General features: G+C 39.5%; 1 protein-coding gene across 2 annotated transcripts in view; it reads right to left on the bottom strand.

The window, feature by feature from the left end:
- The window catches only part of Mttp (microsomal triglyceride transfer protein), a 49,243-nt gene extending 34,336 nt beyond the window's left edge, over window positions 1-14,907 (bottom strand). The window contains exons 1-5 of one of the 2 annotated variants that reach the window (XM_003468040.4): window positions 14,764-14,907; window positions 12,801-12,911; window positions 7,418-7,605; window positions 5,918-6,061; window positions 1,038-1,145 (exon numbers count right to left, since the gene is read on the bottom strand). In XM_003468040.4, the coding sequence (XP_003468088.2) occupies window positions 1,038-1,145; window positions 5,918-6,061; window positions 7,418-7,605; window positions 12,801-12,911; window positions 14,764-14,779 (567 nt within the window). In that variant the 5' untranslated portion in view covers window positions 14,780-14,907. Of the gene's footprint in view, window positions 1-1,037; window positions 1,146-5,917; window positions 6,062-7,417; window positions 7,606-12,800; window positions 12,912-13,121; window positions 13,146-14,763 lie in introns of those variants that run through there. The other variant, XM_063260534.1, reaches the window with a different exon arrangement.
- Window positions 14,908-15,257: the final 350 nt, after the last annotated feature.

Raw genomic sequence — 15,257 nt, 5'->3', positions numbered from 1 at the left:
CAGTTTAGTCTTATGGAACTTTCACTTTGTCCCACTTTTCTCTATGCCCAATAACAGCTGGACAAGCAGGCAGGCCATCACTGAAACCTCTGTCAAATGGATGATTATGTGTCAAGGAGTGCTGATTCTTAAGGCTGCATCTACAGTGCATGTGTTCCTTTAATGAGCAAAATATTATTAGAAATTTTTTTAAAACTATAGGATTAACTAAATTTATTATTAGCCACATCAGCAATTTGGGTTTAGGCTACTGTACCCGTACAGACTCTGCTTAGCTTCCCTGAGATTTCCCCTGGGCTCCTACCAGCATCACCCCTGTCTTACTCCAGCAAGCTAACCGACATTAGCTGTCAGATATTTTCATCCATTCATGGGCTGGTTGAAAAAGTTGGCCCCAGGAGTGATAAGGGGAAATCATGCAGTTTTTCTAACTAACTTCATTTCCTGCATTTGCAAAATGAGGGGCATTGATAGAGATTAATGGTTCTCCATATGGATAATGCATCCAAATTATCTGAGAAGATTGTTAAAATATCTATTCTTGAATCAAGGAAATCTACATTTTTCATAAGTTGTCCCCTGGAATGGTGGTGCTCAGTGACGTCCAGAAAGCACTGGGATGATCCCCAGGATTTTCTGCATATCTAACTATTTCTACATGTCCCTAGTATAACTAATTCCAATTCCCTTCTCCATGAATTTAAGTCATAAAACATTGGAGTAAATGGCAATTATCTTATATGTAAATGAGATTTGACCACCCAAATTAACTTTTCTGGGGAATACCATACGAGTGACTCATCTGAAGTTATTTTTTTTTGTTGTTGTTGTTGGTTTTTTTTTTTTTTTTTTTTTTTTTTTTTTTTTTTTTTGATGGTACCAAGGGTCTAACTCATGGCCTTATACTTGTCAGGCAGACACACTGCTGAGTTAAATCCCTCGCTCATCTGGAGTTTTACAAGTAGAAATTCTTATAGCAATTTTGCTAATCCTACTGACCATTACAATGACGAAATCTTAGTAATGTTAGCAAGTACCTCATTGGTGGTTCCAGAGCTTAATTGCATCTGAAACAGGCTGGCCAGACCTCTCTTCAGATTTTCTATGGCCACTGGCTCATTCTGATACGAGTAGAGGTCTTTGACCTGTGGGGAGGGGAAAGAAGGAGAGACACAAATGAAGCCAATATGCCTTAGTTATCAGATTTGGCTAAATACATGGCTGGAAGGACCATATTCTCAGCCCGTTAACTCTGGGAGAACATGACCTGTTACTACAAAACTATCACTTCTTTTTTGTGAAAAGAAACCAAGTATCTAAGACGCTAGATCATCTAGATGTGAAATTTAGGGGGGCTGGTGATGAAGGTTTTGACTGTGATCAGCATTGATAGAAAAAGAAAGAGCCCTGACAAATGCTGAGATTTCTATGAAAATGAGAAGCATTGTCCATAGAAGACAAATTAGGGACATTCTCCTTAAACACAGCTCCTGTTCTTAACCTGTTATCATGCTTAAAAAAGAAACTAACCAGAGTAAAAAATAACAGAAAATAAGAGGGTTCTTAGCAGAAAATCACAACCCTGGAGACTCATGAGTGACTCATGCTCTGAGGGCTCTGACAACAATCAAGTAGCCCAAGTGCTGAGGGGGAAAGCTCCAAGGGGCAACATTGCCCCAGCACTCACCTGGCTTGGACAGGTGCTGGAAGACTAGAGGTTGGGATTTTCACCACAAGTACTGCTTTGAGATTCTGTTTAGAAGGTGGAAAAAGGTTGAAATGCTGAGGAGAGCTATGGTCTGGAAGCAATAATATGTGACTTAGCTTGGCTTTCTCCTTGACATTTCAAGCTCAGAGCCTTTTATCATTTTGATAGGTTTAGCTCATGTATAATATAAAGGACGAAACTACAAAGAGACTTTTCTACATAGTAGCCTGTTGGATTTTACTCTGTATTGACTCTAAACACATCATATAGTTTAGAAATAGAGCAATAGATACATCTTCCTTGTAAAAATTCCCAAGGTCTATGATAATTATAGCTGAGCATTTCTACCAAAATATCTTGAATATTTATATTTATATTCCTTTTCTCTTTCAATATAATTATGATTTTTCAAGTAAAATAAAAAGCTCAGTAATTATGCAATGAATTCAATTAATATCAATATGAATAACCTGGCCTACATAAAAGACTCTCATGTTCTAGAAGAAAGTATTTTGTCTGAATTATCCAAACAAGTGTTTCAAATCTCTATTTTTAACTTCCTTACATCTACCCTGCCTCGTGACGGATTTACTAGACACTTTATTTGGCAATCAATTTTAGCTATCACATTGGACAAACCTATAAACGTCGGAATAGTGTTTTTTGTCCTGGTTAAAAAGGAAATGGAATAATGACCTCAGTGTCTGAAAATCCTTGGGATCATATTCTCATACAGATCACCAGCAATTTCTTAGACCCAAGCGGAGTTCGTGATGTTCTCTATAGTAAACAGGGTCCACTTTCCTTTAGCAGTCATGTCTGTGGCAGACACTTGATGGTAGGCTCTCTGCAGGCAGCATGCCTATCAGGGTTTGTAAACGGGCTATGAGAGCCAGGAGAGTCAGAAGGGCTCCCTGAGGGCGGTGCACGTTGGAGTCATAGCCAGTAACTTTTTGATCTAAGTTTTAGATACTTCAGAAAGCAAATGAGAAAAATGTGATCCTGTCACCATTAGCTTCAATTTCCTTCTAAACTACAGAATATACCTGCTTTAAAAGTTTTGTGTAAAAGTTCAGGATACCCAGTGCTTGGATTTAATCTGGAATCTATAAGTACTCCTGTCAGTGACTCACTTCTATGGTGAAGTTTTGATCTCTAGATTCCTAACAAAATGATATTACAATATTATTTTTTTCCTGGTAGGCTGAAAAATGTAAACTATGAGACACAAAGAAAAATTTTTAAAATTGCTTGTGATTTTTTTGTTTCCCTAGAACTGGAAAACAGACAAGATTTTTATTGTTTTGTATGACTGCTACAGTCAGGACCAGAGTTCAGTTCCTTTAGAGCAGAACAAGTGAGAACCAAAGTGAAGACAGCTCTTGTGTGCATCATAGCTGAGTCAAAATTACTTATAATAATAAATCTGAACTTTGCAGTTCAATCCACGGGCCACTGCAGCAGCAATCTTATTTCATTACTTCACAACAGGAACTGAGTAAGTTTTATTATACTCAAGCCATAGAGCTGATTACTTCATTCAGCAATGGAATGAGTTTGGAACAGCTGAGAGCACACGGCTCTTATCTAGACTCACAGTGCGCAGTCTCCATGGAGCAGCAGTCTGTAACCTGGTTAGAGACAGCTCTAAACACAGGAACCTAGCTTAGAGGTGTTGGTGCCTCTTCTGCTCAGTGTGGAATACGGATGCCTCAGTCAAGCTTGTCTCTTAGGGAGGAAATGTTTCCCTGGATACACTCTCTTCCTTATTTATAGTCTTTACTAAGAGGAGGCAAAATTATATGAAGTAGCCAAACAGCAAAAATAAATAAAAAAGATCCAAGCAAGGAATTACAGTTATTTTATCTTTCATATGTACCCAAGAGTGAGGCTAGGAAATGTCATATTTAGAACAACAGTGAAGAAAAGTCTGAAGTTTTCTAGGTGAGTTTGAAAGACATAACCATCCTGTTCAAGATTCATGTTGTAGGGGCTGGGGATTTAGCTCAGCGGCATAAGCACCTGCCTTGCAAGCAGGCAGTCGTGAGTTCGATCCCTGGTACCGATAAAAATGAAAAAGACCAAAAAAAAAAAAAAAAAAAAAAAGATTCATGTTGTACAGAAGTCATAGTAGAGACTCAGAGAGCAAATCCATGCCTGGAAATAGCCCAAAATGAAGGCCCATTCAGCAGCCACTTGATTAATTTAATCAGCACAGATAGACAAACCAGACTTGGGAATCTGGTAATTCTCTAGTTCATTGGATCAACATTTCAAGCTCAACAAGAATTTATGTTATAATTAGAAATACTTTTCACTTGCCAGTGTTAATCAATTTAATGACATAATTATCACATTTCTAACTTAGTTTGTGATTTGTAGACAACAATAGAGTTCTTTCAAAGAAAAAAGAAAACATGTAATGATATGAACTAAGTAATCTGATGGATTCTCTTTCATAATGTCAATGTGGGAGCTTCAAATGGGAGGGGGAAGAGAAGCCCTCTGGTAATAAAAAGATACGTGTAAATAGGCATCCATGTGACCATACAAAGTTTAAGTAAAACTTAACTTCAGCCTCAGGTAAAATGCTCTCAAAGAAAGCTGCCCTGCAGTAGTTTACCCTGTCTTTGCATAATTCCTGTCACAGTAAGTGGAAATAACAGTTAAAGTGATGATATCACTGACAAGGATGCTGCTGAAAGTTCTACTTGACTTCTCTTTCTTCAAGGTCAAGTTTTCCCAAGGACTTCTTGTACAGTTAAGAGATATGCTGATGTACTTTAACCTGTGGTTACCATAAGTCAGCCCACATCACAGTTCCTCCAGAACTGGCCCCTCAACACCACTGAAATGATGTGGCAGCTCCATCCCAGCCTTTGAACAGAGAGGGCATCGAGTCCTTTCGTATGTGTAAGGAAAGACTTTGTACTCCACTGCCAGCAAAGGAGCTATAAAATGATTTGCTGTCACTAAGATTATAAAGGCAATTAATATTTAATGGACTCAAGTGTCTTGCCACATTGCAAGCCCAGACCAACAATATACGTGTTTCATATTGTTAACGAAGTTCAGCCATATGCAAATCAAATAAATGAATTTAGACGGTAAAGAATGAAATAAGGAACACACGGGTCAACCAAAGGCAGCACTTTCTCCAAGTACTTTCCAGGTAGAGCACAGTAACACACTAAGCAGAGACTCTGTTTCAAATGCCAGTTTTTCTACTTGCTGGTTATGTGACCCTAGACAGGTTGCTTAAAGTCTCTTCACCCTGTTCCTCATCTACCACAAGCACTAGCTTCCTAAGGTTACTCCTGGAAGAGGAGAATAACACAGATAAATTCTTCAGTCGGCGTCTGACACACAGTAAGCACCCAATGCATTTTAGCTACGATTAAGTAAACAATGAGCAAACTCTCTCTGAAGCGCTGACTTGTTTTAGCCTTAGATAACTCCATCAGCTCCTCCCTTATTTTCATCAGCCCCCAGATGTAGGGCCCAATACTTGGCAGAATATGTTTGTTTCTCAGTTACAAACATATTAAGATCATTTAAAATAAGCTGGGCTTACACCATAAATAATACAGAATTACAAAATATTCTGATAATATTTCCAATGAGATGACAGTGTTCATTTATTTCTTTGATATATTAAGTGCATTTCATGTCATAGTTCAAAGAATCTGTGATTTTTAAAAAGTGCACCCTACCGCAGATACACTATGCCTTTCTAAAGCTTGAACTACATACTTCAGCCAGGGCTCAGTATCCTCATCAGAATTTAAAGTTAACCTAATCTAATTTATTGTTGCATTGTAATTTGTCTGTATTCCTGAATTTATCTAATCCATCTGACTAGCATTTAATCCAACTTACCCACCATACTATGATGACTTTCTCTGTTACAATGTCTTAGTAACCCTTCCTAATTTAATAAAGATTCACTTTTTAAATTATGCCTCTCATCAATAAAGAAATACTTGATTTTACTACAAAGATTTTTACAAAAATACAAAACAAATTGGCTAGAAAATATAAAAGAGATTTACTGTGGAAACATTTAAATTTCAACTTCTGCTTATTAATTCTTGAAATAATTCCATTTACCATGAAGTCAGTGAAAACACTATATTACTTTAAAAATAACATGTATACAGGAGAGAAGAAAAGCAGGGAGCTGGAGCAAAGACCCGCCCCATCCTTTACCTTTCCACGGATTAGATGAAGGAGCATGGGTCTTTGCAGAGCCTCTACATTTTCCTTGCCTAGGATTTTAGGAGACTTTTTTCCCTTGAAGATGCTCTTCTCTCCTCGCTGTTGATTCACATCTTCAACTTTTACATCTGTCATCTACAGTCATGAAGAGAAGCCAATTAGAAAAACTTCTTGTGTCTGTCTCCATCAGTTTCTTAGAAAATAAAATGGTAAAGAAATACACCAACTGAGATGATCACGTTTCTATCTATGTTCATAGGACTTTGCCATTCCCTTTACAAGAATGGAGGTGACATTTAAAAATTAGATTTTTTAACTATGCAAAAATACCATACTTAAAGAACTCTGTGACTTTGGGTCAATAATGGCCCACTTTAAGACGGTTCTTTGATGTTACTCTTGAACAAGTGCTTTTTGCCTGCTAGCTTCACCTTCTGTACTGTAGTATTTGTCTGAATGGACTTCTGTTCTATTGAACTGCACCTGTGACACTGAAACTAAATGGTGTCGTTATTAAGAAAAGCTGTAGAAAACGTTTTCTGCAGAGTAGTTTAATGTTCTGTTGAGAAAAGCCTCAGAGCAGTGGATGATGATGACTGAATCCAACTTGGGAAAAAAATTTGGAGATACCTAAGAAACAAAGATCACTTGTAATATTTTGCAGTGAACCTCATTAAAAAGAACAGCAGCAAGTTGGGTATGGTAGTGCATGCCTGTAATAGCAGCATGCAGAGGTTGAGTAGTAGGCTTAGGGTGAGTTCTGGGCCAGCCTGGGCTATGTAGTGTCTCAAACAAAACAAAACATATAGTGAAAGTACTTGTTCCAAGTTCTTGGTCTGGTGCAGCTGTGTCATGCTGACATAAGGAATAATAACTTACTGTGCTACAGGAATCTATTGCCTTTAGGTTCTTGAGAAACAAACATGGAATCATCATATGTAAAAGTGGAAAATCCCTATAGATAATCTAATTGGGCTCTATTCCTAATACATGTGTCTATACCATCACAGCTGACCAAACACTGCTGTCAAGGGGAGCACCTGGCTCCTCCTCAGGAAGGATACAGAATAGGTCCAACCTGTCCTTGATAACTCCCTGCTCAATCAAGGAACTCCAAATTTAGCTCTGCTGTCAGTTACAGTGTATCAACTGTTTCTAGCAGATCATGGAGTGCAGATCCTTCCCTCTCCACACATTCTGAGTAGATTCCTGTTTAATGTCCCCATGATCATTACACATGGAACAGGACATTGCACTCCAGCTACTCCCCAACATGTACCATCTACCTTCCTGCTTTGACAGCTTGGAAAATTCAGAACACTTCTGATTAGCAGAAACTTCAAAATTGCGGGTCTGGTACTTACAATTTTATATCAAAATATAACCAAATGATTCTTTAAACAAGTGTGTCACATTTCTCAGAGACTTTGCTGACATCCGACCCCACGTGGGGCTTTGCTGTCATTCTTGCTGTTGGAAGCGGATGCCCACCTTGATTTGGACCAGCTGGTCGTCATCGCCATCAGGGTTCCTCCACAGCAAGACAGCGTCCACGTTGGATGAAATGCGGTAGCCCACACTCTCTTGGGGTTTTCCTTTGCCCTCATCAAGAAGAACTTCTGTGGAGTATGTGAGCCTATATATCCGATCATTATTTAGTGAAAGGCCAGTGGTGTGACCTGCACAATGACAGGGACACAGTCAGGTTTTAACCGGAGGACATCTGTCAGGTTGGGGCACACAGTGTCTTCACCAGCGCCTTTCTTAGCAGGTGTCAAGGGGCTACTGATGTGAAGATAGTGTGAAATGGATAGCTTGAGAAACGTAAGTAAACTAATGAACCAGCAAAAGAAGAAGCCATCGTTTCAGAAACCCTTAGCGTGCCTGTCTCATCACTATTAGGTCATCCAATATTGCTTTGGTTGAACAGTAGGATGTTTTGAAAAAGAAATGCCACTGCTTTACACTGCTTTCCTTTGGTGGTGCAGGGGATTGAGCCTAAAACTCCCACTGAGCCGCAACTCCAGCCCTTTTTATAAGCAGTTTTATTTTGAGGCAGTGTCTCACTATGTTGCCCAGGTTGGGCTTGAATTTGTGACCCTTCTGCCTTGTCCTTCTGGAGTGTTGAGATTACAGGTGTGTGCTGCCGTCCCTGGCTGTGTAGCTAGCTTTTAATTATGTGAATGAGATGAGTTCAAGTAGAGGTCCTGCCAGGAATTGTTTTATAAATTTAACAAGGAACATTGGTAATTCCTAAGAATTTTGTAGTCAGCATATTTTTAAAGCCAACAGCTGGATACCAACACAGTTCTAGAGGTTAGATGACAGTTCTCTAATTTGATATTTAAGGAAAACTCCCCTGTGTAATTTACTCTATTAATTTAACCAAACTTCTAGTACAAAAGTACATTTCAGGGCTATCTACAGGTAAATTTAAATTAGCTGTGACTGAATAAGATGATGTTTTACTGCATAAGATCTCAGCACAGGCATAAATCTGTCCAAGCCAGTTTAACACCAAATGGGACACAAGTCCGTAATGTGAGCCAAAAAATTTGACATTTGGGCATGTTCACACAGCTCCAATTTCAGTTCAATTTATCCCAAGAAACTAAAGAAGTAGAACTGAGCCTTTTCCCGGAACTGACTGGAAGTTTATGGTCATGCAAACTCTTTGCCTGTGCTGTCTACACATGGCTCTCAGGGGGACGGGGGTCAAGAAAGACTTAGCACACACATCTTGTCCCTGGCTTAAGGAGGCTGCTTTATCCAGGAGGTCAACCACTGCAAGCAGCCTAGACTAGCTCTCTTCTTTCAGGAACTGTGCATATGAAAAGAGAATCAAGGAGGCCATTAGGGTAACTAATTTAAAAGTTGGGGGGGGACCACTTCGAAGGCAAAACATCTGAAAAGTCCCTACTATCTACACTGCAACAAACTGTACCACAAGCTCTGCCCGTAGCTAAAGCACCCACTGTTTGGAGGAAAAGTATGGTCAAACAATATCATCTCTGCGTTATTTGACACTCAAAAACCCAACAAGGTAGGGAGTGTTTTTACTCATTTCATAAGGAAATGGAGGTGTGCAGAAATTTACAATTTTCCAGGCTCTCAAAGTCATTAGTGGTGGAAATATGATTTGGACCTAGGCCTAGAAACAACTGACACTGTACACTTGCCAAGTCTTAGATTGAATTCTTTTTCATTCCTAGGAAATGAAGTAGGAACTCATTTAGTTCTCAACAAGATGTGCTGAGTAACTATTGCACTTGGTGGCAGGCTACTTTACAGACGTAGGCTAAAACCACTTGGCCAGAGGACAAAATTTATTCCCTCAGGAAGGTTACATTTAAGTGAGATGATGGTGGGCAATAAAAATATCAGCAAATTATACAGCATACTAGAATGCTAATGAAGAAAATAGAACTGGGAGAGACAGTAGGGCTCTGAGGGAAGGGCTCCCATGAGGAGGTGACAGTTTAGGGGGCCACCTAGACCCCTGCCGTGAGAGCATCCAGAAGGTGTAGGTGGAGAGAGCGAAAGCATAGCACCACGTCATGCAACCTGAGGTCGGAGAATCAGAAGGGGCTTTGGAAGAGCTCTGCAGGAAGGAAGTCCCTGGTCCTCCAGGTCCCCCTCTCCACCCACATACAGTCTGGCTGGGGTTCTGCAGCAAGTACAAACACTGGCTTTTTGGCTGGGAAAGATTTTTGGCAGGAGAGGCCTTTTTCACAACATCTATAAAATTTCCCATGGGGCGTAAAGGAAATGTCTGTTGTATTCAGCAGCCTTCACAGCAGTTCTGAAAGGGGAGCAGCAAAGGACAGCTGGCAGAAGCTGATTCCACGTCCAACCCAACAAGGCAGATATAAAGTTGAATCTGATATTTAAATTTACTGAAATTCAAGCTGTGGACTACGTGAAAGTGGCTTTTGTTTAAAATAACTATGAAAATTTTGCAGGATGGTGGTCAAATTTCAAAGCTTTCAAAATTTTTTTGTTGTTAATTTTTTCATACTGTTACTCTATAGGTCAAAAGAGTATGAAAAGGAACACACAAAAAATGAGTTCTTGACTAGAACTTGGAAGTGATAAACCATGGGGCCGAAAGGGTCTAGTTCTTCAGAAACTTTTTCCTTCTTAGTTTTACAAACTTAACACGCAGTATTTAGCCTGATTCCCAAAAGCCTAAAGTGGTTCACATAGCAGTGTGTGATGGGGCTGTCCCTGGTATCCCTCTCCTTTGGTATTTCTCTGCTCCTGTTATTTAAGGAGCTCACAACACTGGGCACATGTTCCATTTCACTATTGACTGAGTCTCCTTTTTAGGATAACGCTCTCCAGACTGCAGTGGTTTGGGTTCTTTTTGAGACGTAGGAGAACCAATATTATATGACATCGAAAGGGAAATTAATTTTATTTAAAAAAGAATCAGAGCCGGGTGGCTCAGTGGCCCATTCCTGTAATTCCGGCACTCGGGAGGCTAAGTTAAGAGGATCATTTTGAGTTTGAGGCCAGCCTGGGCTACATAGTGAGCTCAAGGCCAGCCTGGGCTACACAGTAAGATCCTGTCTCAAAAAGACAAAAATAAACAATAAGTCAAAACACCTTCACTTTGTCCTTTCAAGTGTATTTAGAACTTTAAGTGACTGAGAAACAGTGAATGTGTAGTTCTGAATGCTTTAGAAATGCGTGAAGAGGACTGGGGATTTAGCTCAGTGGCATAAGTCCTGCCTGGCAAGGTTGTGAGTTTGATCCCTGGTACAGAAAAAGAGAGAGAGAGGGAAGGGGGGGGGAGAGAGACATAGAGAAATGTCTGACAATAGTGTGCATACAACCGCACTGCTGAGAGGCTTAAGCAAAAAGACACAGCAGAGGGCCTCCAGGGTACAGGGCTGGGAGGCATGCCACGGTGATAAAAAGGAAAGCAACAGAGATTAAGAACCCAGCTTAGAATTTCAGAGGTAAGAGGTAGGGGACTGGTCATGGAAATAGCTAAAAAAATAAAGAGATTCAGGGACTAAGGCTGGAAGTGAAGGAGCCATGGGCTACTCAAGGGCAGAGGTGACAAAGCTGATGGAAATGAAGGCCTTAGGTCTAGGAAAACCTGCATGCAGCCCTAAGGACTGACTCACCATGACAACTAACAAAAAGTAGGGCAGACTTCTCTTCCAAATGTTCATATAAACCCTGTTCCACACTCATCTTCATGCTAAGCCCTCCTCCCATGCCACATTCCCACCCAGGTCTTAGGATTTCCTAGACAGTTGCACTGGTAATTTAAATTAGATGCTTGGAAACCCAAAATTTAGAATGATCCCATTTTAAGGTAGATTTTTTGCATGTAATTTGCTAGTTAAATATCAATCATATAAGAGCCAAGAATCTATCATAGAATCATGCTGCTGTGATATCAAATGCTATTCCATCCAGAGCAAACTGTCTTACACTATTTATCCGTAATATTTAGCACAAGGAACTTAAACTAGGAAGCTTATGCTTTGGGGTCCCTCACTGGCCCAGAGTACTTCCAAACAAGACACTGGAAGAGGACACCACAATATATTCATACATCTCAAGGTTGTATCAGTAACCCTTGGAAATGTAAGATTTTTTGTGATTTTCTTTAAGAGACAGCTTCCAAATCATAAGAGTTTTAGGTTCCAGAAATTGGGATTTGCCCTGAGCTTGTATACAAGTTTACCGGGTTCTAAGCACATTTTTGCTATGTGGCACTGTGTGTGTGTGTGTGTGTGTGTGTGTGTGTGTGTGTGTGTGTTTAAAGGCTTTATAAGCATATTTGCAAAAAAAAAAAAAGAAAGTATTATTTCTTTAGAGCATGATTTGCTTAGGTGAAGTAATTTAAATTCAGTCTTCTGTTCATTATTTCAATAATAAAATTTCCCCTTTCTCATGTAGATATTTTTCATACAAAAAAATTTGAGACAAATTTTATTTTATGATCGAAAGCCACATTTCCCCAAAGCAGGCTTTAAGTTTAAAGTGCATTATTTTATATCAATTGCTTAGAATTTTAAAATCTGGACCCTATCATGCTAAATTGTTTGTATGATCCATGGTTTTAAAAGTGTGTCTTAAGAAAGTCCAAATGTAATAATTTTATACAGGGCAACATCCAATGACTTTATAATCTAGATGATTCAAGGTAAGATTCCATATCAATACACTTAATACACCTCTCAAAAATAACTCCTCATAAAATATGAGTTTTTTCCTACTTTGTGGGGTGGTATCAATTCATATATTTCTAAAGTCATTTCATCTTAACATGGAAACTGTTACTAAAAATCCTATTTTTCAAAGATAATGTCTTATTCTTCTTGTATGCCGTGTAGTTTTAGTTTTCTTTAATTCATCACCCAGGGTTATTCTGTCACTTTTGAATGGTAATAGAATTCAATGCATTTCATTCATAATTCTTTAGAAATTTAAATGCCTTTTTTTATTGGGTCTGATTCTTGATGTCACATTGCTAAGCAACGAGAAAGACATTTAAGAACTGGTATTTTTCGATCCTCTTTTACAATTCAAATGAAGAGTTGCATTCAGCATGACCAACTGCAGCAGGTAACAAGGGCTGGCATCTTTCTCCCCGTTTTAAACATAGGCCATCAAAGAAAAACTGAAGCAAGAAACCCTGGTTTGAGGATCTGAAATGAAAAGGAACTTCTATTTTCATAAAACAGAGGTGGAAATTTGAAGTTGGTTTTCATTTCAACATGGTCATGCTTTCACAAACATTCCAAAGTTACATGGTTTTGAAGAAGGTTTAGTTAGAAGTCACACACACGTACTCAAACACTTCCTTTGAAAGTCTGAAGTTAAAGTTAAGCAAAAAGCAAGAAAAACTCACCTTTCACAGACGCTGAGTAGGAGGAGATGAAGCAGAGGAAGAGCACAGCCAGGAGGATCATGCTGAGCGGCTGCTGCACCCGCCGCTCGGTGCCAGCTGAGGGGCCTCTTTCTACACGGGAGACAAGGGAGTGAGCCTGGGGCACCTGCGACGGGGATGTTTATCTCTGGGGAAAGGTCAGATTCCAAATTCCAAAATCAGGAAGAGCTCCTTATTAATGATTAAACACAGGTGGGCTCTGGCTTTCAGTCTCTAATTTTTTTCTTTTTGCTCAAGAAGAAAATCAAGAAAGTTTTCAATTTTGAGAGCTAAGTAGCTTACCTGCCTATAACGGCAGAAGTACTGGAGGATATTCCAAGAGGACTGGTGGGGACATACTTCTCACTGCCATCATCCTCCTGGCACCACTAACTGCCTCTCTTTACATTCAGCCTCTCTGTGTGAGAGGGTGGCAGAGATTCTCACACTCAGCTAACCCTAATTGAATTTTAATAAGCCTTGTATATTCCTTTTGGAATTTGGTACTCTACTTGCACGTTGTTACAAAAGAAGCACTCTAAATTTTAGACTGTAAGTAGAAACTAAGTCATGTCACCATTGAGTACTTTAAAATAATACTAAAGTGATTAGAACTATTGTAGAGGACGCTTCTCCTGTGGGAAACTGTAAGACATCCACCACGTCTGATGGGTCCAGGCTGTGGACAAACTGAGGAGCAGGCACCTAATGGCCTCTGCAGGTCCTGGTGACAAGAGGTGCTTGTCTGGGCCTACAGCCTTGAGGACCGACTCCTGCGCCTTCTGAATTCCACTGGCTGAAGCCACATCTGGGAGCCAACCATTGTCCCTGGAACTGAAGAGAGACCAGATAGAAACAAAACCCAGGGGACTGAGGATTTAGCTCAGCAGGCCGGCGGTCGTGAGTTTGATCCCCGGTACCGATAAAAATGAAAAAGACCAGGGGCTGGGGATTTAGCTCAGCGGCATAAGCGCCTGCCTTGCAAGCAAGCAGTCGTGAGTTCGATCCCTGGTACCGATAAAAACGAAAGAAAAAAAACAAAACCCAGAAAATGCCCTGGGGAGATGGGATGTGGAGCTGTTTCCGAAAAGAAAGAGAAAGGTTGATTGACTGTATTTGAAAATACTTTGGGCCATGTTTCAGTATAAACTGGGCTCTTAAATTTACCTTAGTTTCCCTCAAAATCCTTTTTAAGTGTCCTGACCTAGACATTAAACTTTATTTTTTTACTTTTGGGTAATAATCCAATACTGCTTTTTATCTCTGTTTTAATTTTTAAAATTTTTATTTTAAAGAGAATAAAACCAAGCAAAACAAAACAGAAAAAAAAGCCAATCAAAACAAACCAGTGTTACACACTTCAAAACAGTAGGAAATCAAGAATGGTTACGGTAATGCCTCCCATTGTCTTCAAATAGTTGCAGAAACTTTCAGACACAAAACAGATCAGGATAGAACTAATAAAAACAAAACAATGAATGCAATAAAGGACTTCAAAACACAGTAACAGCAAATTCAAAATGGCTACCATAATATATGTTGTTATCTTTTAAATACCTGCCTATGCTATTGGATATAATAAAATCAAACAAAGCAAAACAGAACAAAACCCAACCCAACAGAACAATAAAATGATACAGGACTTCAAAACAAGACAATAGAGAGAATCAATAATGGCCACTACCCTCAGAAGGAGATCCCCATAGATGCTATACTGCGTATTGCCATCCTCTGAATAGATGATCAGACCACCAGTTTTAGACCTACAAAGTCAGCGAAACACTGAACATTACAAGGATTAAATTGTATTCTACCAAACAGCCATCATCACAGTCTGTGTTTCTCCAGATGAGCCAATCACTTAAGGCGGGAGGGGATCAGGAGTTGGGGTTGGCTCTTCTTGTTTCCTAGCCCTAGTGCCAGAAGGGTCTGGCAGCCGGCTCACCCCCAGCAGCGTGCATATGGCGCTGATTTGCAGGAAGGGCTTGCTTCTTGGTGACTTCTTATTCTCTTCCCCTGTAGTCCACAAATGGTGCTCTTTTACTTCTTGATCACTTTGTCTCTTCTTCCCCTTCTTGTCTTCTCATCCTTCCCCATCCCGAGGCCTACAGAATGAAATTTATAAGTAAAAGTGTCCAAAGTTAAGCATATTTTCTTTTAAAATATCTTTTCTTTTTTTCTTTTTTTTTTTATCGGTACCGGGGGATTGAACTCACGACCGCCTGCTTTCAAGGCAGGTTCTTATGCCACTGAGCTAAATCCCCCGCCCCTTTAAAATATATTTTCATATAAAGAATTGAAGTCAGAATTACAAAGTTAGGCATATTTCCTCTTGAAATAACATTTTCATATAAAAAATTAAAGTAAAAATTATTTATGTTCTACTGGGAGTGGAATTTCATTCACTATCATCAGTTATATACAAATCATGACTAAAGT

This window comes from Cavia porcellus, unplaced genomic scaffold, assembly GCF_034190915.1.
Source record: "Cavia porcellus strain 051 isolate PalLab524CR breed Dunkin Hartley unplaced genomic scaffold, mCavPor4.1 scaffold_14, whole genome shotgun sequence".
In the NCBI taxonomy this organism is placed as follows: Eukaryota; Metazoa; Chordata; class Mammalia; order Rodentia; family Caviidae; genus Cavia; species Cavia porcellus.
Note: the sequence above shows the minus strand (reverse complement) of the source record. Positions and strands in the feature narration are given on the sequence as shown.